The following is a 24,667-nucleotide window of genomic DNA, read 5'->3' as shown; positions in this document are numbered from 1 at the left end:
ATAGAATCCCAATGCAAACCCTTCAAAGAAATTCTACCAATATCAATGGCTTGCGGCGATTGAGATGCAATATGAATAACAACATCAATAATCCCCAAATCTCTACACTCAACACTCGGGTGGTTCTTCTCAACTTGTGAGGACTGAATCCTTTTGTTTTAAACATGGGCACATTGAAGCAAATTGCAAGGTGAAGGTGAAAGAGAACAGAGAACTTGTTCAAGCTAGCTAGAGAAGAAGAATGTGAGTAAGCTTACACCTGTCGAGGATCGCATGCAACTTTCTATTGAGATGGGATTCAGCCCTCACAAAACGGTGCTCACACCGTACTATGTGAGGACTGTATCTGAGTTCCTTTCTACCAAAAACTTCCTTTCCCATATCGATCCACACCCTCGATAGATTTTCCTTCGTTAAATTAATTGAGCTTTACACAAACCCTAGTTGCAGTGGTTCGCACAAGCCTTGAGGTAGTAACGTCAATGTTCTAAACTTTTCCTACTAATATAACTGCACTATAGATTTCAGAAATATCTCATTATAACGATTAACAAGCAACACAGGGAAGGTAATTCATACCGGAATTACTGAAGGTTCCTAACCAATCTCCCTGCTCTGTTTTAGAAAGTAGAGCATTGGCTTACCAAAAGCTCTCAAGTTGTGCCTAGAACTTCAATTTGGAGGGAGATGCGTTATAAGTGATTAATTCCCTGTTGGAGAAGTTTTCTCCTACTCCTACTCGATCGATGCATTCATTCAGTCATGGCGCGCGGATTGCAGGGTTATACTTCATCAAATCTCCCATGGCTCAGTTGGATTTGTTTGTCGCTCTAAAAATCAAGTAGCTCACACCCTGGTTAGACTTAGACATGCTCTCCTTTCAACTTAGTCTGTAGTCCCTCAGTTTATTATCCCGGCACTGTCAAATCTCAAATGAATTATAATGCATGGGAACCATTTGATCAATGAAATTTTGTCTATGTGCTAAAAATAGATAATACCAGAAAAAAAAAAAAAACTTAAAAAGCTTTTTTATTAAGGTATTTATTAAGTTTTCACAGGGTTGTGATTGGTCAAAACTCTTTCGTTACCATGTCCTGCTGGCAGATTTAAACACGTGATGAATTATCATTGTAGACTGGAATGATAAATAAAAAGGAACGTGGTCTATATTCTAGAATCATGTTTGAAAGGCTGGAGCGTGGAATCCTGACCGCATTGCTTGCGACATTAGAATCTAGAGGCCGACCATTTGACCGTTTGTTAATACTTGATTCATCACACACCCCGTGTATCGGTGTATGCTGCTGCATTGAATTCAATTTTCTTTTCATTAAAAAGAGGTAATCACTAATCAGAGCTGTCAACGGAAGCTAGCTGGTGTCTGCTTCCAACAAAAAAAAAAAAAGTTCCAACATGATAGTCTGTCCAGTCTCTATCAACAGACTTTAGTTAAAGTTGAATATCTCATTTGGGAGCGGTTAATCCTGAATTTGGATGTTAACTGAGCTTCAGATAAGCGTTATAATGTGCATTTGTGTTGGAATAGGAATGTTAATGGTCCGGATTAGGTGGTAAATCACACAGTTGGGTCAGTGTTAATTGGGTATTATTTGATGAAAACCCATTTGATTGGTTATTATTTTTATGATTCCGATTGTAAATTTTTCTAGTAACATGTCTTTTTGGCATTATAGTCGAACCTTAATTTTTATATTGTCAATTGAGTATAAGTGTAGTACAATATATGAAGTAGGGCGGAGCAGGTTATATATCCCCTCTCCCTTCGATTGTGTTGGCCTGTTGGGTCGATTTGAGTTAGGTTGCAGGAAGCTTCCAAATAACCAAACTTCTCTCATTATTGTCATCAAGGAGGTTGCTGCTATTGGAGTCATGACCCAATTACCAGCGGGTGGGTTGCCATCAAGAACTGTATATAATTATTTGAATTCAGATCAGCTGACCACAAATACAATATTGCTGACTACATTCACCTAGATGCATATCTAGAATATTGGCAATAGGAAATATAAGACATGTGCTTAACGTGCAGCTTGATGAACAGAATTTGGATCTCAAGCCAATAAAACACGTTCCAACATCATATCACACCACACATATCACTATGCAACTGGGAGCCACCATAAAAGTGGGACTCGTAATGCTGTCACATGATGTTGGGAGGGTTAGGGCTGTTCTTGGGTCGGTTTGGTTTGATTGTACACAATTTTGTCAATCGAATTAAATATCTTGGGTTGACTGTTGTTACATCAACTGAAAACGATTGAAATAGAACAAGAACCAAACTATAATATGATGTCTCGATTTATCAGTTTAATTGGTTTATACAAGGATTAAAGTATCGGTATCGGGTATCGTATCGGACCACCTAGATACAGGTACACTTTGGAAATGCATGGATACGGATGAAAAAATATGGAGATGCTTGGATACATTAGGAAATGCATCTAAATTCCATAAATATATTAATAACATTACATTTAAGGTTAAAATAGTCAAAATTAATGTATAAATGCATAGGAAATGTATATTTTAATGGCATTTGTGAATAAATATATTACAATTAATATAGCGGATGCATAGAAATCATACAATTTTTATTGATAATGTATCAATCTAGAGTCCTAAAACATATTATATAAATTTTCACAAATTAATACATGTACAAAGCTGTTATTTATTTTCAATTGAAGTTCATGTCACAAAACACATGCAATTATTATATGTAATTATTATATCAATTGCTTTTTATTTTTATATTTTTACATTTTAACATTAACTAAATAATCAACTAAAAATTAATTCTCAAATGTTTGGTAAACAATATTTTTATTTTTGTAACAATAAAAATGTTATCATAAAATGTAACTAAAATATCAATTAATAATTTATAAAAATATATAATCTTAAATTAAACTCTCTCAAAGATACTAAAATTTCTAAGATACATATTGTATGCAAATTCATAATTTTTAATTATTAAACTTATTATATTACTATTTTTATAATTTTATGAAATAAAATGTCATTTTTGTAAATAATAAATATATTTTTATTTAATGCAAATTAAAATATTAATTAATAATTTATAAAAATTTTAAAATATATTTTGCATTCAAATTTATAAATTTTAAGTACTAAAATTATTATTCTATTATGAATATTTTTATTTGTATAATTTTTTGAGATTAAAAGCCTCTTTTTGATATGAATGCGGATTTGAAAAATTATTTACTCCATTAGTTTACAAAATATTAAATTTAAATAATATTATTTAATCTTTATTTAGAATTATTAAATATAAATTATTTGTTAGGATTACAAGTAAGAATTAATTAAAAAGAATATTTTATTTCACTTTATAACCAAAGGTAACGGTTGTCTTAGTGGGATATGGACGTGTTCAACTCTGATGCATTCACATGCATTCCCTTTAACTTTTAAGGCGAAGTTTTTTTTTGGGATAATTCGAAGACCCTTCTTATAATCTTACCTTACCACATTAAGGCAGAGTCGTGAACGTAAAGGCCTCCGTGTTTCTCTCTCTCACGAGTCACGAGTCACGAGTCGAGTCTGAGTCTGAGTCAGAGTCAGAGTCTCTCCCATCTAGAAGCAGCGAAAGTGAAGGTGTTGTTCCCTTTAACTGGTCAATATTTTCTCAAATCTTTCTCCGCCACCGAAAAATCCGTAAATATAAAACACAAATCGCAACTTCCACGCATCCATCTAGAAGCCTTTCCCTTTGTTAGTTTGGAGTTTGGACAATTAATGCATGATCTATGTAGAAGTTTTTTTCTTCATTTTTCTTTTTCTTTTTTCCTTTGTTGACAAAGTAAAACAACATTGTCTCAATGGTTTCAATTAATGACAAATTTGAAAATGCAGCATTTAAAGCTGAAGCCACTTCTTGGATGGTTGATATATGCTTGTAGATGATGGTAAAAAGGTAAATTACAGGCCGCCACCTGTATTTAGAGAATAGTGATACTTCGCCCCCAAATTCTATTTTGTAACTAAGACCCTTCTGAACTTCTAGACTCGAGTGTTTTGCACTTAATCCGGGGTTAATGATGAAGGTAAAATTATTAAATTGTCTATTTAGGATATCTTTGTTTTGTTTAAAGGGGTAAATATATACATATTTACACTGTTGATTAGGAGGCTTTCGATTTAGTGAATGATGTAAAAGGGAACCGTTGATTTTTTTAGATTTACACTGTTATTATTTAGTAGTCATCATAGGCTGTTGAGTGTCGGTTCCATTTGATGAGTCTTTTCGCATGGGCTGTTGGTTGTGTAAAAGCTTAGGATGGTCTGTATTTTTTATTTTTTCCCGTTTGGTTGGAAAAAGATTTAGTCATCAAAAGATGATATCTTTAAAAAGCGCATAAAACCCGTTTTAAGCTATTTTCAGTAAACTCCAAATGGAGTTTTTCAATTTTTTTTCATCATGTCTTCAGGCTGTTAGATCTAAATGTAAAAAGCTCATGTTGTCTTTTGATTGTCAGGTCTGGCGAAAGATCTTTTAAGAAAGATTTTCCAAATGGCACTAAAATTTTACATCCGATTTTATAAGTGGTCTGTCTGCCTATATTGGAATTTTACATTCATTTGTGAGGTAAAACATCACAACCAAATGCTACGAGAATGTAAAGTTTACCCCAATTCTGTATTTACACCAAAAATAAGGGTGGTCGTAAGATTTAATGTACAAAAATAATGAAAATGGACATACTAAACCACAATATCTCATTTGGACTGTTTTTCAATGCATTCAAATCCTCATTATCAAGCTATGTTTTTTTTGTAAAAGATAATCAATTAAAAGAAACCAATAAAAACACCAAGGATGCATAACGATCCCCTTTTTACAATCTATTAAAAGAAAATCTATTTCCACCACCATGAATCATTTACCACCAGAATATTGGTGATAGGGGCAGAATGCTGGATTACAGAAAATATGGGAGGTTTTTTGTCACAAAATAAAGTTGTGAGGGCTTAGCATCACTAGTTCTAAGTACATGGTGGCCACGTGTAGTTTACCCAAAACAGGAAACCCAACGAAAGGTGGCGGGAGTAATACAGAAATTTCCCTAAGTCAAGGACGATGGCGTTGGTTTTTTGATTTTATGAAGATCAACTGTATTCTCATACATGGTTGAAATTTGAAAAATCATATAAAAGATTCTACAAGACTGCAACCAGTTACGTTTGAATTGGGTTTCGTAACTCAACAGTTAAAAAGCCGTCCAACTCCTTACTAAAGCTATATATATACGCTTCATTCTTGTCATTCCTTAGCTCACCTCGCTCCCAAGACAACTTGTTTACACCTAACAACAGAGAGCGAAGAGAAGAGAAGAGTTTCCGTCTTTGGTTGTTTCATGCAGTTCCACAAATCAATTTTACATGCTTGAATATTGAAAAAAAAAAATTCTGGGTTTCCTGTCGGAACTCACAGGGGATTTGTGCGTGCTGCATTTTCGAGTGATTCGATGGATAGTGTTGATCTCTACAAAGTAAGTAGTTTGCGTAGAAACAATTCCGTTTGGAGGAGCAACGGAGTTGAAGTTTTCTCCAGATCTTCTCGAGAAGATGATGATGAAGAAGCGCTAAAATGGGCTGCTCTTGAGAAACTGCCCACCTATGATCGTATTCGGAAAGGTATCCTTACTGGGGTGGGAAGCCAGCCGACTGAGGTTGACATTGGAAGCCTTGGGTACCAAGAGAAGAAGAACTTAATAGAGAGATTGGTCAGAGTTGCAGAGGAGGATAATGAAAAGTTCTTGCTGAAGCTCAAGAATCGCATTGAAAGGTGGGAACTCCTTTACCTTTCCTGAAAGTAGAAAACAAAAAAAAAAAAAAAACATTTATATTCTTCTAAATTTATATGGTTTACCAGTTTCTTTCCGGACCTTTCCTTCTCTTAACATCTCTGCTTATTGCTTTTACACAGAGTTGGAATTGATCTTCCCACTATTGAAGTCCGCTTTGAGCATCTTAACATTAATGCAGATGCTTATGTAGGAAGCAGAGCTCTGCCTACAATATTCAACTTCACTGCAAATATCTTTGAGGTAATATACCTGCAAATATTTATACATTAGGTAGAACTTCGTGTCTTTAATCCTCTTCTACTTTGCATCTCTCCTCCTCACTTTCTTATTCATCTTTACATTTCGAAGGGATTCTTGAACTTTCTCCACATTCTTCCAAGTAGAAAGAAACCGCTGTGTATCCTTCATGATGTTAGTGGAATTATCAAGCCTTCCAGGTGTGAAGATTATGCTTATATTTTGAATTGGAATCTGGTCGGTTTTGTTGTTTTCCAATTTTAATGCGAAATCCCAATTCATTTCTTATTTTATTTCTATGATATGCAGAATGACTTTGTTATTAGGACCCCCAAGCTCAGGGAAGACAACTCTGTTGTTGGCTTTGGCGGGGAAGCTTGATCCAGATCTAAAGGTAAAGGATTTTCGGTTTACTTCTGATTCCTTCAACTTTCTATTAGTTAGCATGAATGCTCTTGGAAAGTTATTTGACTATTCATATTCTTATTTGAATATATTTATTTCCAAATCGCCAGGTTTCCGGGAGAGTAACTTACAATGGTCATGGAATGGATGAATTTGTCCCTCAGAGGACATCAGCCTATATCAGTCAACATGATCTCCATATTGGAGAAATGACGGTTAGAGAAACTTTGGCTTTCTCTGCTAGATGTCAGGGTGTTGGAGCCAGATATGGTAAGTTGTTGATCCTTTCTTATTAATAATATATTTACTCAATTCATTTGGAGTACTGAAGAGTTAATCACTTGATATGCCTTTGCACAATCTGCAGATATGTTGACAGAGTTATCAAGAAGAGAAAAGGCCGCAAATATTAAACCTGATCCTGATATAGATATCTACATGAAGGCAAGAAAATCAAACTCTTATATTGCAACGTGAACCTCTACTTCTATGAGATATGCATGATTTTACAAATTTCTTTTCCAATATTTTGTCCCAGGAGACAAAATTTTGGTTTTTTGGTGCTGAAAAGAACTTTAGGTCCAGTGGGTTGGCCTCACTTAAAGTTTCTTCAGCTCATTCCATTTCTAGTTTTCCTTTTTATTGCCAAATGTTTTTCTTATAAGAAGAGAATCCTATTTCCGAGGTTTGGTTCCCTGGAGTTTGAATTCCTTTTGTATACCTGCAGGCAGCAACACTGGAGGGGCAGGAGGCCAGTGTAGTTACAGATTATATTCTAAAGGTATCACCAAATCTACACACAGTCTGTAACTATGGATTACATTTGGGAAGCACTGGAGGATTCCTAACAAGTTTTTCTTGTGCTCCACTAAAAACTAACAGATTCTGGGACTAGATGTATGTGCTGATACCATGGTCGGTGATGAAATGTTGAGGGGTATCTCTGGAGGGCAAAGGAAGCGTGTGACAACTGGTAGATCAACTTATTCTACAACCACTAAATGGATCTTTTTCCTATTCTATTCTAGCTTTTTTTCCTTGGATTTACCCTTTTATGTTACATGTTACAATTGGTAGATGAACTTGGGAGCAACTAATGGATTACTTTTCTTTTTCCAACTTCTATTGTCTTGACCATTTTGAAACTATTGTTATAGGGGAGATGCTGGTTGGACCAGCAAGGGCACTTTTCATGGATGAGATATCTACTGGTTTGGACAGTTCAACAACTTATCAGATTGTCAGTTCACTAAGGCAGTCCATACACATCCTGAATGGGACTGCTGTCATCTCCCTCCTCCAGCCAGCACCAGAGACATATAATCTTTTCGATGACATCATTCTCCTTTCAGATGGACAGGTTGTTTATCAGGGCCCCCGTGAACATGTGCTTGATTTCTTTGAATCTATGGGCTTCAAATGTCCAGAAAGAAAAGGAGTTGCTGACTTCTTACAAGAAGTGAGTGTGGCCCAAAAGTTTAGACCTTTTTTCCATCTGTTTTGGTATCCACTTGCTCTTTGTGAATATTGACTTCTTTCTGCATATGATAGGTGACATCAAAGAAAGATCAGAAACAGTACTGGGCTCGTAAACATGAACCATATAGATTTGTCACTGTTAAGGAATTTGCCGAGGCATTCCAGTCATTTCATGTTGGCCAAAAACTTGGTGATGAGCTTTCAACTCCATTTGACAAGACAAAGAGTCACCCAGCTGCTTTGACAACTAAAAAGTATGGCGTTAGCAAAAAGGAGTTGTTTAAAGCTTCCATGTCAAGAGAGATCTTGCTGATGAAGAGAAACTCATTTGTTTACATCTTCAAGATGACACAAGTAAGTTAGATTTACTGAAGCATTGATCTTGAACCCCAAACAATGATACTAATTCCTACTTTCCTCCCTGCTTCCAGCTTGCAATTATGGCTTTTATCACAATGACTCTCTTCCTACGTACCAAGATGCATCGAGATGATTCTACTGATGGTGGGATTTATTTGGGTGCTTTGTTTTTTGCTCTTATCACGCTTATGTTCAATGGATTATCAGAGATTTCAATGACAATTGCAAAGCTTCCGGTCTTTTACAAGCAAAGAGACCTCCTTTTCTTTCCTGCCTGGGCATATTCACTCCCCACATGGATCCTCAAAATACCAATTACATTTATAGAAGCTGGCATTTGGGTATTCATTACTTATTATGTCATTGGATTTGATCCAAATGTTGAAAGGTAGAGATTTAGTGACCTAGATCATGCTTTGCCCACCACTTTCTTTCCTGTTCAGAATATCATTACATGTTTTGCTAACTCGGGAAATTTTCTTTTGGCAGGTTCTTTAGACAGTACTTTCTACTCCTACTTATCAATCAGATGGCTTCTGCACTATTCCGTTTCATTGGGGCAACAGGAAGGAATATGATTGTTGCAAATACATTTGGGGCATTTGCAGTGCTCACATTTGTAGTTTTGGGTGGTTTTATCTTGTCACGAAGTATGTACATAAAAATTAAATTCAGAGCATGTTTTTTTCTGCATTTGGAAGGTTTCATGTATTCAATTCAACTTTGTAGTATTAATATCCTTGTACTTGTTGAAAACTCAACTTTGTGAATTTCACAGATGATGTAAAGAATTGGTGGATATGGGGTTACTGGATTTCACCATTGATGTATGGGCAGAATGCGATATCAGTAAATGAGTTCCTTGGGAAGAATTGGAGACATGTAAGTTTTTTGATTTAGGACAAAAGGGAAGTTTTCCACTTGAAATTGGATAAAGTGAATATGTTTTGATGTTGCAGGTTCTTCCTAATTCAACAGAACCACTTGGAGTGACTGTTATTAAATCCCGTGGGTTCTTCCCAGAAGCACATTGGTACTGGATTGGAGTTGGGGCAACAATTGGATATATGTTCCTGTTCAATATCCTTTACACTGTGGCTCTACACTATCTCGATCGTGAGTACTATCTTCTCATTTTCCATATTTCAAGAAGTGTAATGTCCAGCTCTAAAACTTGGATGATGTCCTTGCAGCATTTGGGAAGCCTCAAGCAATTCTACCAGAAGGAGAAGCAAGAACTGGAGAAGATAATGAATTATCCTCCCTAGAAATGACCTCCTCTGGTCATACCACATCTGGAGGTGATTAATCTCTCCTCATTTGAAGCATTTAAAAATTGATGTCTTCTGGATAATAAATAAATTGCGTTGATTACTATTGCAGAACAAAAAGATGGAATTATAGGAGTTGCATCTGAGTCTTCATCTGCAAGGATTGATGAAGTTAGTCAGAATAGAAAGCGGGGCATGGTTCTTCCATTTCAACCACTTTCCATCACTTTTGATGAAATTAGATACTTTGTGGACATGCCACAGGTAAGTTCAAGTTTAACAAAAAGTTGTAAATAAATTTGTGACCTAGAGGTTTTTAATCATCCCACTAACCACAACTAAGAATCTATTCCTGATTCTAAACCTGTAGGAAATGAAAGATCAAGGTGTTACTGAAGACCGCTTAGAACTTTTGAAGGGTGTTAGTGGCTCTTTCAGGCCAGGAGTCCTAACAGCATTAATGGGGGTTAGTGGTGCTGGTAAGACAACCTTGATGGATGTATTGGCTGGAAGGAAAACTGGTGGATATATAGAGGGAAGCATCACCATATCTGGCTACCCTAAGAAGCAGGAAACATTTGCCAGGATATCAGGATATTGTGAGCAGAATGATATCCACTCTCCCCATGTTACAGTCTATGAGTCCATTCTATATTCAGCTTGGCTCAGGTTACCATCTGATGTTGAGCCTTCAACAAGAAAGGTTGGTTTTTTTAACTCTTAATCTGTTGTTTGCGCTATTTTAATCAGTTTTAATTTTAATAGATTGGCATCATGTGAGCAGATGTTCATTGAGGAGGTCATGGAACTTGTGGAATTAAACTCACTGAGGGGAGCATTAGTTGGGTTGCCTGGGGTGAATGGTCTTTCAACTGAGCAGCGTAAGAGATTGACCATTGCAGTCGAGCTTGTTGCAAACCCCTCTATAATCTTCATGGATGAGCCCACATCTGGGCTTGATGCCAGGGCTGCTGCAATTGTAATGAGAACAGTGAGGAACACTGTGGACACAGGAAGAACAGTAGTATGCACCATTCACCAACCAAGTATTGATATATTTGAAGCTTTCGATGAGGTATGAATGTTATAGATTAACGAACTAGCAACCTATTGCATGTTATTCTTTTATTTGAGAAACTAAAATTATTAATGTGGGGTTACAGTTATTTCTAATGAAGCGAGGAGGAGAAGAAATATATGTTGGTCCATTAGGGCATAATTCCTGCCATCTGATCAAGTACTTTGAGGTGAGAACTTATAATTAATAATCAACTATCAAATGGTAATGTTCCGTGTTAGGACTACCGATTCATATGGCAAAATCATTGATAATATGTTTCTGTATTTCATCAAGGAAATTGAAGGAGTAAGCAAGATAAAATATGGTTATAATCCTGCTACATGGATGTTGGAGGTAACTACAGTGGCACAAGAAGAAACTTTAGGGGTTAGCTTTGCCGATGTGTACAAGAATTCTGAACTTTATAGGTATGTTAACCTAAACATTCTAGTTTCCTCTTGAAACTTTGTTGACTCTAATGTTATGGCTATTTATTGATATTTGGTGTGTGTTTCAGGAGGAATAAATCTTTAATTCAAGAATTGAGCACTCCTCCTCCAGGCTCAAAAGACCTTTACTTCCCTACAAAGTATTCACAATCTTTCTTCACTCAATGTATGGCTTGTCTATGGAAACAACACTGGTCATACTGGCGCAACCCACCATATATCGCAGTGAGATTTATCTTCACAACATTTATAGCCTTGCTGTTTGGTACAATATTCTGGGATCTCGGCTCCAAGAGGTAATTTATGTTAGAAGCTATAGAGCTCTATAGAGTTTATTTCTCTACTTTGTTTGTCCATCCATTTAAGCTTGATCTGGACATTGGAAATTGTAGGTCAAGGCAACAGGATCTATTTAATGCAATGGGATCTATGTATGCTGCCGTTCTTTTCCTTGGGATACAAAATGCCTCCTCTGTTCAGCCAGTCGTTGCAGTAGAACGAACAGTCTTTTATAGAGAGAGAGCAGCTGGAATGTATTCTGCCTTACCTTATGCCTTTGGACAGGTACTTGATATACCCTTCATTAAGAAGATCAACAAAGCACGTGTCCAAATTTTCTTCTAAGAGAAAATTAATCAAATCATCTTTGCATCCTCACCAGATTTCTTTCCTTTTCTCGTAGGTGATGATTGAAATTCCACATATCTTTGTACAAGCAGTGGTATATGGGGTCATAGTCTATGCCATGATTGGATTTGAATGGACTGCTGCCAAATTCTTTTGGTATCTCTTCTTTATGTACTTTACCTTGCTATACTTCACATTCTATGGGATGATGGCAGTGGCTGTAACTCCAAACCACAATGTTGCTGCCATAGTTTCTTCTGCATTCTATGGAATATGGAACCTTTTCTCAGGATTTATAGTCCCGCGAACAGTGAGTTTCAGTCATCTTTATTTGTTTTTCCAGTGTGAGATTTTTTGAAAAGTTAGAGTCATTAATGCCTTTTTTGGTTGTTTGCAGAGGATGCCTGTGTGGTGGAGATGGTACTATTGGATTTGCCCTGTCGCCTGGACATTGTATGGATTGGTTGCTTCTCAGTTTGGAGATATACAAGACAAGATTGAAACGGATCAAACAGTGGAGGAGTTCCTTAGAAGTTACTTTGGGTTTAGACATGACTTTTTAGGTGTGGTTTCAGCAGTGATAATTGGCTTTACTGTGCTCTTTGCGTTCATCTTTGCCTTCTCGATTAGAGCATTCAACTTCCAAAGGAGATGAAAGCGATATTATATGCAGTATTTTTTTTTCTAGTGTAGATCAAGGGGCTAAAGTATTTGTGTATTTTTATTTTTTATTTTTTTCAATTCATTTGTTTGTCAAATATTAAGATGCATTAAAGATTATTAATACGTTGTATTTTTTGTTACATGGACTCCTTGGCATTGCAAAGTGCCAGGTTTCCATCAACAATTCGAATAAAGTTTGATTAACAGAAATAATGTATCATGAGTCATATTTGATATTATATTGTTTAAGATAATGAATGGTTAGGAGATTCAAGCAACTTTTATATAATTATGCATTTATTACAATGATCTTAAATAAACCTCAGGCTGATAAGCTCAAGAACCAGGATTTGAGCCTAAGAGCAGCCACTTCATTCAAAATTTTCCAAGATTAGGTCCAGATCCACTCTGCCCTACTTCTTCAGCCTGTGGTGGAAACCATTAACAACGATACCATGTGGAAGCTCACGTCCCTACCTTCCACTGGACTAGGAGAGAGAGAGAGAGAGTCTTTCTCTTAATGGGTCTAACAATATAATTGTGTGTGTGTGTGTGAGAGAGAGAGAGAGAGAGAAAGAGGGAGGGAGAGAATATTTCTTTCTCTTATGAGTGACTCTTGATTAATAAGCATCTTCCTCAACTACTGTTAAATCTACATACATCCTAGTCCTCAGCTGGTCATCTTCCTACCTGCCTTTGCCTTAGCCCCCTTTGGTTGCCATAACATGTAGGGGTAAATTTTGCCAAGAAGATCGCAATTGTGTGCATCCTTTTCCCCTTTAAAGCAACTGTCTTGAATAGAGCTGAATTCATAATACTTGGATCAAGTAGACCATAGGTCGTGTAAAATTCATATACTAATTGAGAGGTGTTCTAGGCAGGTGTTCAGAAAATGAAACCCATTTGGGAATTGGGATTTGTTGAAGGCAATATAGAATTGTCCCATTTCCCAGAAAAACGAAAGAACAGAAAACTTGGTATGTTTTTGAACCTCGAAGTCAGAAGTAGTTTTTGGATACATGAAACTGTTTTTAATAGTGCTCATGTGGACTGCAAACCACTTCGGAAATGAGACCATAGGGTTTTCACCAACATTTAAAGCATCAAGGATTACTGTTAATTAATTAAACCCATGCAATGCATGGGGTTGAATCTTCAAGGTTCTTCTTGATTCAACCCATAAGAGATTTATTGGGGAGGAGATATATTACTAACATTGACACTAGAGATCTTCTTATATTTTTTAATAAATAACCTCGTATAATAAATGAGGGCTTAGGTGCCGTTCCATGTGAGCATTTGGGCATATCAATGTAGGAATAGCCCCATTGATCTAGACCATTTGGTTGACTTCGATCATATCTGGTTTTATATTAATTAACAATAAATGGTTTACTTAATGTAATTTACTATTTAATATAATTACATTTACTTTGATTAATAGTAAATCAGTTAGGCTTAAAAATTAAATAATTTATATTAATTTATTGTTATTGTAAATTGATGTAGGCGCATCTGGCTGGGTCAATGGCGAGCTTACACGCGTCAGGCGACGAAGCACATAGTAGAACCAATCGGGTCGCGGGTAGAGCCAGTGTCAGCACCTCGCACTGAACCAATCAGAGTGCACGCTAGGCTGGGCTTGGCAGGCCTCGCGGAGCCAATCGCGTGCCCTCACCTGGCGCTCCTAGATGATTGCACCCTTGGTACGGACTGCATCCAGGCTGTCCGAGGTCACCCGCCCCTTGGTGGCCTCAAGCATAAATAAGAGGTGACCCCCACAAGGTAAAGGATCCTAGAACTTAGTTCTCAGGCACTCTTCTTGCTCTCTGAGATATCTTGCTCTTTAGTGGCCTCGTTTTGGGTGCCCACACCCAAAACCTCATCCACCTTCCACCTCCTGTTAATAACTTGACCATCGGAGTCTCCGCTTCGGGTGCCAACCCGAGGCCTCTGACGAGCTCTCTCACCTTACAAGATTGATCTACTCGCTCTCGGCCACCTCAAACACCTTGACTTCGGGCACCTCGCACCTCGGCTTAGGAGAGAACTGACAGTGTTGACCTCGGCCAATCCGAGCATCAACATAAATAATTAATTTACTATACATTACTACTAATCAATAGCTTGTAATTTATTGTTATTTAATTTACTGTTAGCTAATTAATTGTAGAAAATTATTAGAATTGTAGGATGACATTTTTCCCTGTAAAATTGGGGCCCTACCTTGCTCTGCCCCAAACGGGGAAAGTTTTCTCAAATCTCAAACTGGGACGAGGCAGAGACGGGGTGGGGACAGGGAAAATATTTTTGTCCTACATTAAGGATGGGGTTTGCATATAATTCCCTAAACCTGATGGTGAATTAGTAAAATATCCATAGTTTGATATTGATTTTTAAAATATTTCTAAGTTTTCCTCATATTCTTATAACCCTAGGATCTCATAATTTCATTTATAAAATACACCCAAATTGTCATAATCCAATTCCTAAAATACCCCAAATTCCCATAATCCTATTTGTAAAATATCCATAAATTAGATTTTTTTAGGTGGTTGCCTCATGATGAGAAATTTTGGGGATTCCCCATTTCCGATGAGGAATGGGTGCCTCCCCCCAACCCACCCCGCCACTGGGGTTGGGATGGGGATGGAGTAGAGTGTCTAGACTTACAAGGTCAAGGGAAAAGGAGGGGTGCCCCATCTCGTGCATCACATGGGACCTGCTAGTACTATATATTTTATTATATGGTGGACATATCAAATGCATTTCTTTGAATTTGTTTCTCTCATCAAGTCCCATATGCTTCTGACCCCGAAGGCAATTCCATTCAAACAAAATCATAACAAGCATGCAAAGTCTTTATTATCGAAATTTAAGACATTAGAGATGAACATAGGAGGATTATACATCCACATTTCATAGAGTAGGGATGCAAATGGATTGGATCGTATTCAAATAAGGGTTATTCGAATCCGATCCAATACACTATAGATCCAATCTACTCCAATCTGAAGATCCGGTTGGATCTCATAAATACTGATTTAATTTCAAATTCGATTAGGATGTTGGATATCTGAAACTTATCCAATCCGATTTATTTTTTAAAAAGATAATAAATTGTTAAGAGGAAATAAAATATAACAATTTAAATAAAGAAAAACAAAAAGTACAAGTATTTTTTCAACTATTTCCATCATATATATACATGTTTTTTATTAAAATAATAAATAATATAAAAATTTACAAAAATGCAATACAAATAACATATTTATAAATAAAAAAAATATGGGGTGATCCAAATCTGATCCGATTAATCCAATTATCCGATATGAAAATCCAAAATGAGGTTATCCAAATCCGACAAAATAGGATCAGACTTCGGGTCGAATTGGATCATGATCCAATCCATTTGCACCCCTACCATAGAGACTTGCCATGCAGAGTGACAACATGATATGCAATCTTGTAAACAACAAAGTTGTTATCCCTATAAATGGGGGTGAGCATGGGTTAGTTTGGTTTGGTTCAGTTATATGGCATAACCTGGAACCTACCCTATAAGGGTTGGTTCTAAGCTTTTGGAACCAAAACCTACCCTATGAATTTCAGATCCAGGGTCAGGTCTAGCCTTGGTTGTTTTGGGATTGGTTCCAAGGTCTACCCATGAAACCTATTCTTTATTTACTCTCCTCCTTAAAAAAAGAAAAGAAAAGAAATATGTCCTTTAAAAACTTGCTTTTCAATAATGATAATATATAGTTTAAAACTTATATTATCTTTGTTGATTAAATTGAGTAATTTAATATGTAGATTATCATAATATATTAATATATGGTTCCAAATTTGTCATTATAATTTAATTTTGTAAATATTACCTTTTATAGTATTTGTTATATGCATTGAAATGTTAAAATTAAAACAAATGATCAAATCACTTAAGTAACTCAATGGTAAAGTGAGACTATGGCTTTTGTAACCATGAATGTTGGGTTCAAATCTTCACATCTTTAAAAATATTTTGGGGTTTATTTCTAGGCAAGTTCAGTTCCAAGGCCTGATTCATTGGGTCGGTTCGGGTAGGGTAAACCCCTAAACCCTAGAATTGACCTAGACGGGGGTCGGTTCCAAGAATTTAGAACGAAACCCTATAAAAAATTGGGTAGGGTCAGTTCAAGTTTGGTTCCCTTTGATTCCAGATAAAACCTACTCATTTGCTCACCCGTACCTATAAAATGTGAGAGACTTAGTAGTAAGATAAAGATGAAAGGAGTGCTCTACAATCACTAATGACAGCTTGGGTACGCCAATGGACTCAGGGAGATGTCTCCTATGGAGCCTAGGTAATCACTCTAGAGTCACCTTCCACAATAAACATGTGCACTTCCAAATGAAGACTGAGCTTAATGCCTTCAAATAAAAGGTTGCAGCTTTTACTTTGGTTTCTAAACAACAATGAATAGGATTCGAGAAGCTATATATATATATATATATATATATCCTCTCACCACAGAACTGACATGTGCCTCCTCCTACTCTCATTTCTCACACATGTGCATATTTATTTTTGAATGAAATCATTAAAAATATAATAAAGAAAAATTAAAACTCTCATTGGTCTTCATTGTCTCTCATAAATTCCATATTTCACTCTCTTCAATAAGATAATTCTTAAATCTCTCTCTCTCTCTCTCTCTCTCTCTCTCTTCCCATGCACACACACACACACCCATAATAGTCAATGTTTGCACTTTAAAACATAATATATACACTCCTCCATTAAATATTTTTGTTTAAATCTCTCTTAAACTAAATTTCTATTTAGCCCAAATTTGCTCACCCAAACCAACCAAATTTCTATTTAACCCCATGCATTCCAAGGGTTCACTTGTTATTAACTCCAATTTGAGGTGTTTCACATTCAATTTAAAATTTTGGCTTTAGTTCTCACATTAAGTGACATAATAAATTTCTATTCCTTCTCATTAACTCCTATATTTAAATCTTTAAAATAAAAATTGTTTTGACTAATTTCTATATTTATTGAAAGCAACAAACCCAATAATACACCATTCTTCAAGTACTTGTACTAATCACATGGATTCTAAAATTTAACTTTGAGAAAATTTCTCTTCTTGTGTATGTGTATGTAGAAAATTAAGAAAAAAATTGATTATTAAAACTAATATATTTAAATATTGGAAAAATCTATGATGCTAAAAGGACATGATACGGGAAAGGCTTTGACCAATCAAACCCTCTGATGAATTTTGATGAAAACCCATCTAAATGGTTACCACTTTTATGATGCCAGTTGATTGGTTATAAGGTTTTCCGGTATTATGTCTTTTTGGCATCATAGTCAAACCCTTAAATAAGAATCTTGTTGTTTTTCTAAGATATGCATGCATATTTTACTATTATTCTAGGTGCATGCTATACCAATAGTTTACACTTTATATAAATTATTAAAGTATGTATTTATTGTAGGTGCATACTATATTTATAATCATCCAAAACTTAGATTTAGTATTATTGTTGTATGTTTTGGATTTATTTGATTATTCCCTAACATTTTCATGATTATCTAGTTATCTTAATTTTTCAACCATACACATGTATATTTTAAGTGTATCCGAGTATGTCTCCTAAAATTGTTTTTCTGATACTAATTGCATTCCAATACTTAAAACCTAGGACCCAATTAGGTTGATAGCGGAATCTGAAAGTCTAATACCTAATCCAACATCTAAGTATTTTTGGATTCAATTGATCCATTTACATAATCAAATGCATCTGTATAGTTTGGGTAGATGATGTTGCAAGCCTAAGTGTCCAAAAAGCCGACGGAGCCACAAAAGTTCACCGATAGCCGCTATCATGGAGCAGCATTCAGCTTCTACTGAGGAATGGACTGTAGATTGCTTCTTTGATTTCTATGACAAGGGAGAATGGCCAAGAGTGATGAAGTATCCTGTTGTGGATCGTCGGGTGAAGGGACACCTTGCCCAATCAGAATCACAGTAGGCCCGCGAAACTAGATCATTGTCGCTAGATAGGCGAATTCCTTGATTTGGGCATGCCTTCAAATATCGAAGGACCCTAAGTGCTGCATCCATATGTTGCTGACATGGTTTGCTCATGAATTAACTTAAAATGTGTACGACATATGTTATTTCTGGCCGAGTAGTGGTCAAATAGATGAGCCTTCCCACCAATCATCTGTAGCACTCTGTATTGTCAATGGGTGGGCCTGCATCTGACTCAAGACGATGTTGTTGCTCCATCGGAAAGGGACACGACTTACAGGCCAACATTTCAACATTTTGGAGTATGTTGAGTGTGTATTTTCTCTAACATAGGAAGAAGCCATCATCCGTTCTTGAGATTTCGATGTCCAAAAAAATATTTTAGTGGGCTAAGGTCCTTAATTGGGAAATATTTCTGGAGATATTGCTTTAGTGCTGCAATTTGAATGGGATCATTGCCTACTATGAGTAAGTCATCAACATAAGCCAAAATGGCAAGAGCTGAGTTGTGACTAAAAGATGTAAAGAGAGTGGTGTCAGTTGTAGATTGAGTGAATCCTCGCTCTTTGAGGGCCCATGCTAAGGTAACACATGTGCGGGTCGGGTCAGTAGAGTTGAGTAGGCCCGGGGTGTCATGTAATTCTCTTCATGAAATTCACCATGCAAGAAGGCATTATTCACGTCCATTTTATGTGTTTCCCATTTTTGGGCAGCTGCCAATGCAAGTAACGAATTGTCACTAGTTTTGCAACCGAAGCATAAGTTTTACCATAGTCAATTCCTTCAGCTTGAGTGTACCCTTTGGCCACTAAATGAGCTTTGAATTGTTCAATTGAATCACCGGGTTTCATTTGGGTTTTGTAGACTCATTTGCACCCAATAGCTTTCTTGTGAGGGGGGGGGGGGGTAATGTTGTGAGGGTCCAGGTGTTGGTATCTTGAAGGGCATTCAGTTCAACTTGCATTGCCTCTCTCCAGCAAGAGTATTTTTGGGCTTAAGTGTAACTAGTGGGTTCAAGTGGGATGTTTGGGCTATTGGAGGAATAATTGGATATGGGATATCAAATGGTAGGACAGACAAAATCAGATAGATGAGATGGGGTGCGTCTTGTCCTTAGTGGTCGTGTGTTAATGGTGGTAGTATGAGAAACATTGTGATTTGATTCAGATTCAACAAGAATTGTGGCTGAGGTGGACTGCAAATTATTCTCAGTTTTGGATATGGTTGGAGTGGATGGTATGACTGTGTTCCAATGGTTCTGGGTCTATATTTGTGATCGAAAAAGGTATGACTGGCTTGGAATCTGATCCATTCGCATCTTGCATTGATGATGCATTATAAGGGAACTAATTTTAAAAAATACATCTCATGACACAAAGAATTGGTGTGTCTCAAGATTGTAGAGTCTGTAACCCTTATGGCCGTGTGGGTATCCAATGAACATACATTTAATGGATCTTGAGTTAAATTTGTCACATCCTCAGCAAAGAGTCCGAACATAAAATAGGCACCCGAAAACCCTCAAATGGTCATAGTTGGGTGGCCTTTGGAAGAGTACTTCATAGGGAATCTTTCCCAAGAGTATAGGTGTGGGCAAATAATCAACAATGTGTGCTGCAATGAGTATACATTTCCCCCTGAATGTAATTGGTAGATTGGCTTGAAATTTGAGGGTCCTTGTTGTCTCCAACAAATGCCTATGTTTTCTTTCAACAACCCCGTTCTGCTATAGGGTTTCAACAAGGATCTCTGATGCTCTATCCCATGATCATGTAGATAAGAAAGCATTGGTCCAAATAAAAATTCTGAACCATTACTCGAATGTACACTCTTAATGGTAGTGTGAAACTGATTTTGCACGAGAGCCCAAAACATGACAAAGTAAGAATAAGCTTCAGACTTGTGCTTAAGAAAGTATACCCAAGTAGCCTGAGAAAAATCATTGACCACAGTGAGGAAGTAATGAGAACCACTATGGGAGGGGGTATGATAACCGCCCCATATATCACAGTGACTTATTTCAAACAAAGAAGATGTACTACTGCTGCTAATAGGGAAACTAAGCCTTGTTTGTTTGACTCTGAAACAAGTATCACAACACTTATTAGATGGTGGTACAATATTCAAATCAGGTATTTTTGACAGCCGTGAATAGGAGGTGATGTTGCGCGATCTGACTGCTCCCTGTTGGAGGTGATCTGGCTTCCAGTAAACGGCGAACTAGGTCGATTCTGCAAAAGAAGAATTAGAGAACTCGGGGTTATTTGCCCGGCGAGATCGCTCCGATGCTTAAGTCAATATATTTGGTTGCGAGCTGAAAAGCTTTAGAATGTAGAGAGCTAGAGAGCAGAGAAATCACGCGTACCATGGGCCTTCGGGGGTAGATCCTTTATATAGTGGAATCCTCGCGGGTTTCGCGGAGCGGTTCCGGGATCCTCGTCATGATGATATCCGTTTCCGCATTAATGGGGGATAACTGATAGGGCTTATCAATTCCGCCCGAACCGGGTGGGGAGGAGATAAGGCTTACCATTACGAGGCATGATCCCGCGAGGCTCGGAATCTGACGGCGAGATCTTCGGGGTTGCCATGTAGTGGTCTGTCAGTATTACCCGAGCTAGTGCTCTTTAGATCCAACCTGGGGTGAACGTCGAAGTGCCTTGGGACCGAGGTGGTCCTAATGCGACCTTACATCGAGTTGAACTCATCCCGAGGTGGTTTGACTATCCAAACTCAATCTATTGCGGACTTGGCATGTCGGGCTGAGCTGTCATCTTACTAGTTAGGTTGTGTCCACGTGTCCCCCTATTACTAGGTCGGGCCAAATCACCCTTCATCAGGAGGCATGTCCCAATCTTGAGTTCCATATCCAAGAATTCATAGTGGTGGAAGAATGGAAGGCCACGGTTGTTGTAGGTACAACATAGAAGTGGTAGAGGCTATCATGCATGATACCCACCCCAATCAGTTTCCTAGTGGCTCGGTCCTGCAAAACGCAAAAGGTGGAAAAGAACACTATGACACAGTTTACTTCTGATGTAATCTTTCTCACCGAGATCAAGTTATACTTGAAACATGGTACGTGTAACACATCTTTTAAGGTTATATCAGAATTCAAGGGCACCTGCAATTTAGAATCAATAGGCAAAAGAGTACCATTGGGTAATAAAACTGGATTGTGGTGACTACTTAGTCCAGTGGTGTCTTCAGCATGGCAAGTCATGTGATCCGAGGCTCCACTGTCAATGAGCTAGGATCTTGAACTAACAAGATTAACTGAGCTAGAAATCTTACCTGCAAAATTTGCAGATGTCGTAGTGGTGGGCTGATTCTCACCATCAAGAAAGTTTGCAGATGTTGTAGTGCTTTTGTTGATGGTTTTATTCCTGGTCTCCCAGTCTGATGGATAGCCAACAAGTTCATAGCATTTAGCCTTGACATGTCTGATCTTTTTGCAATGTTTGCAACGAAGGTGAGGTCGATCTTTCTATTGTTGTGGATTCCTGGATCCAGATCCACTTGCAGAGAAAGTTGTCCTCTCCACAGTTGGTGGTCTGTTACCACTTAAAGAAATGTGTTTTTCTTCTTGTGATACAAGAGCATACACCTTGCTGACATTCGACAGTGGTTCCATGGTGAGGATACTAGATTTGATGGTGTTGAATCTTTCACCGAGTCCTAAGAGAAATTGGTAGACCTGCTCCTTCTCTCTTTTGGCCAAGATGTCTTTGATGGCACCACCGCATGAGCACTTTGGATTGGGCGAGTATATAGAGATGGCATCCTACAGACTTTTGAGTTTCGTGTAATACACAACAACTAAGAGATTTTCTTGACGAAGCAAAGACAAGTCTTATTTCAATTCAAAGACTTGTGGAGCATTTCCCTGTGAATACCGATCCTCCAAATCCTTCCAAATATCTTTGGTCGTTTTTGCATAGGCAATGCTTTCATGCAGATCTCTGGCTACCGCATTAAAGAGACAAGATATTACCATAGAGTTGGATTTGAACCATGCAATAAACTCACTGTGGTTCACTGGTTCTGGTTTTGAGTGATCCATCCATGAAGCCAACCTAGTGCTTGGCATTGAGGGCATTCAACACTACTCTTCTCTACATTGCATAGTTGTCTCCGATCAGTGGACAAGAGACCAGAACGACTCCTGGATTGTCTGAAGGGTGAAGATAATATGCAGATGCCAGATCTCCGATCATTCCTCCGGTGGTGGTGTTAAATGCCATTGAAGATATGACTGGACCTCTCGAGCTTAGACAAATCTTGAACAAAAATCGTTAAGCGGGCAGGTGCGATAAGAAGAGGTTGTTGCGATGGGGTTTGTGATTAGAAAAGACTACGATGAGGTTTGCGATGGAAGAATAGGGCTGCGATGAGTTTTTTGATGAAAACGCTAAAGGGAATGAAGGAAAAAAAAGGTGATTGAGTACTTCATTACTTTGGTTTAAATAGATACAAAGAAAAAAATGCAGGGAAGTGACACGTGGTGGTTACTGGTACAAGTTGGTACAACCGAACAACGGTTTTGGATATGTACAAATTGGTACAGACTATATATATATATAATTATATACATTTTATAATCACTAAATTTAATGTTTTATATTTATATAAATTTATTATATATTTATATATTAAAATTTATTAAACTTTTTAATTAATCTTTATTTTAAAAATAAATAAAACAGACTCTATTGAATCCAAATGCCAATCCAGGATCTCCTAGATCCAATCAATAATCAGATTTGAATTTTAAAATATAAATAATCAGATCAACTTACAGCCCTAGGGCCAACAAAGTCCAAAAGCTGCACATAATCGCTATTGCCTATTCACTAAAAGAATTCCTGATATTGATTAGAAAATGCATGAATATCAAGTTAGTAGCTAAGATGGCTACAATATTTTATAAATCTGAATTTCACTACAGATTTATAAATATTTAAAATGTCAAATATTCATCCATGAATTGACATCAATTTCAAATTAGCATCTACCCCATACTCTATGCATCGACCCCTGTGCTGAACCATACAATTGATGCCTGAATCCTGCAGATTGACCGGTTACTCATGCTTGGTTCATGAGAAACGGATAGGTGTTATGAGCACATGGTCTGTGGAGTGATCCAAATTCAATCCCTTTAGCCCCTATTGATGTGATATAATTCGGTTCCATTTAGTTAAATGTATTTCTTATATATTTAAAATTTATACTAGCGAGGGCCCATCGAAAATCTTAATCTAATATAATGTTAAAAAAGAATAATTTACATAATTTTCCATCGCAGCACAAACTATTATATGCACAAAAAGCAGATAAAATGTTCTCCATTGCAGCATCTCTCTATAAAGGAAGGATACAAAAGTTAAATATTCATTTCCAACCTACACGGCAAGAGGATGCAAGTAACAAATGGCCATTGATAAAACCAATTCAAGTATGTATGAATGAAAAAAAAACAAAATTCTCAAAGGGCACGTTCCAACTCTTCCAAGGCGTATGCCATTAAAATTTATATATAGAACAAAACATCTAGAGGAGTTTATTGAACTTACTGACAGATTATTGAGCTCAATCACATTCCTGCCCTATAAACATAGATGTGATGAAGTCATGAAATAGAAGGTTTTATCCCTCAAAAATTGGGAAGTAAATACCCATTTCATTTTGCGCAAAGAATTTAAGGAAACATCAACAGCAATGGTTACAAAGAAAATCATTATTAAGAATTAATGAATCTACATTAAAGACTTATCATTAAGAAACAACATTACTTAAAGAATCAATGATCAATTGAATCAAGAACAGACATAAAATAGAAGAAACACTTACAAAGGACCATAGGAATTCTTCTTGATATCTTGAAAAACCTAGTCACAACCTGCAAGAATAGCCTACATTAGTAAGATATTAATAAGAGATATAAGGCTCAGTTTGGAAGCAGTACAAATGCCAATATGTACAGCGTAAATACATACAAAATTATACAAAATATAAGATTTTGTACTCTACATATTTGCATTTGTACTCCTTCCAAACTCAACCTAAGCATTATTAGAGAGAGAGAGAGAGAGAGAAAATTTGAAACGTCCACTTGCAATTAAGTCCAGGAGAAAAAAAGAGATATCCCATTACATACCATGCATCCTCTCACTACTATTTAGATTTGTACAACCCTCAAAACATAACAATAAATTGTAAAAAC

General features: G+C 36.9%; 2 protein-coding genes across 2 annotated transcripts; one reads left to right on the top strand and one right to left on the bottom strand.

Annotated features, from left to right (window-relative positions):
* The first annotated feature begins 5,330 nt into the window (after nucleotides 1-5,330).
* LOC104592321 (pleiotropic drug resistance protein 1-like) lies at nucleotides 5,331-12,625 on the top strand. The gene is made up of 24 exons (XM_010251628.3): nucleotides 5,331-5,839; nucleotides 5,981-6,101; nucleotides 6,210-6,298; nucleotides 6,408-6,492; nucleotides 6,614-6,773; nucleotides 6,871-6,947; nucleotides 7,231-7,284; nucleotides 7,386-7,476; nucleotides 7,661-7,962; nucleotides 8,055-8,336; nucleotides 8,414-8,730; nucleotides 8,832-8,992; nucleotides 9,121-9,224; nucleotides 9,302-9,458; nucleotides 9,536-9,643; nucleotides 9,726-9,877; nucleotides 9,984-10,316; nucleotides 10,398-10,688; nucleotides 10,777-10,860; nucleotides 10,968-11,101; nucleotides 11,191-11,418; nucleotides 11,515-11,686; nucleotides 11,805-12,059; nucleotides 12,147-12,625. The coding sequence occupies exons 1-24, from the start codon at nucleotides 5,520-5,522 to the stop codon at nucleotides 12,402-12,404; spliced, it is 4,335 nt and encodes a 1,444-aa protein (XP_010249930.1). The 5' UTR covers nucleotides 5,331-5,519; the 3' UTR covers nucleotides 12,405-12,625.
* Nucleotides 12,626-21,928: 9,303 nt separating this feature from the next.
* On the bottom strand, nucleotides 21,929-22,504 carry LOC148789637 (uncharacterized). Its single transcript, XM_088893090.1, has 2 exons — nucleotides 22,313-22,504; nucleotides 21,929-22,225 (listed from the first exon to the last, which is right to left on the bottom strand). Exons 1-2 carry the CDS (start codon nucleotides 22,502-22,504, stop codon nucleotides 21,929-21,931), a joined length of 489 nt encoding a protein of 162 aa, XP_088749216.1.
* Nucleotides 22,505-24,667: the final 2,163 nt, after the last annotated feature.

Source organism: Nelumbo nucifera, chromosome 8 (assembly GCF_055504915.1).
Source record: "Nelumbo nucifera cultivar China Antique chromosome 8, China Antique-T2T, whole genome shotgun sequence".
NCBI classification, from domain to species: Eukaryota; Viridiplantae; Streptophyta; class Magnoliopsida; order Proteales; family Nelumbonaceae; genus Nelumbo; species Nelumbo nucifera.
The sequence above is the reverse complement of the archived record's forward strand: the minus strand, read 5'-3'. Positions and strand labels throughout refer to the sequence as shown.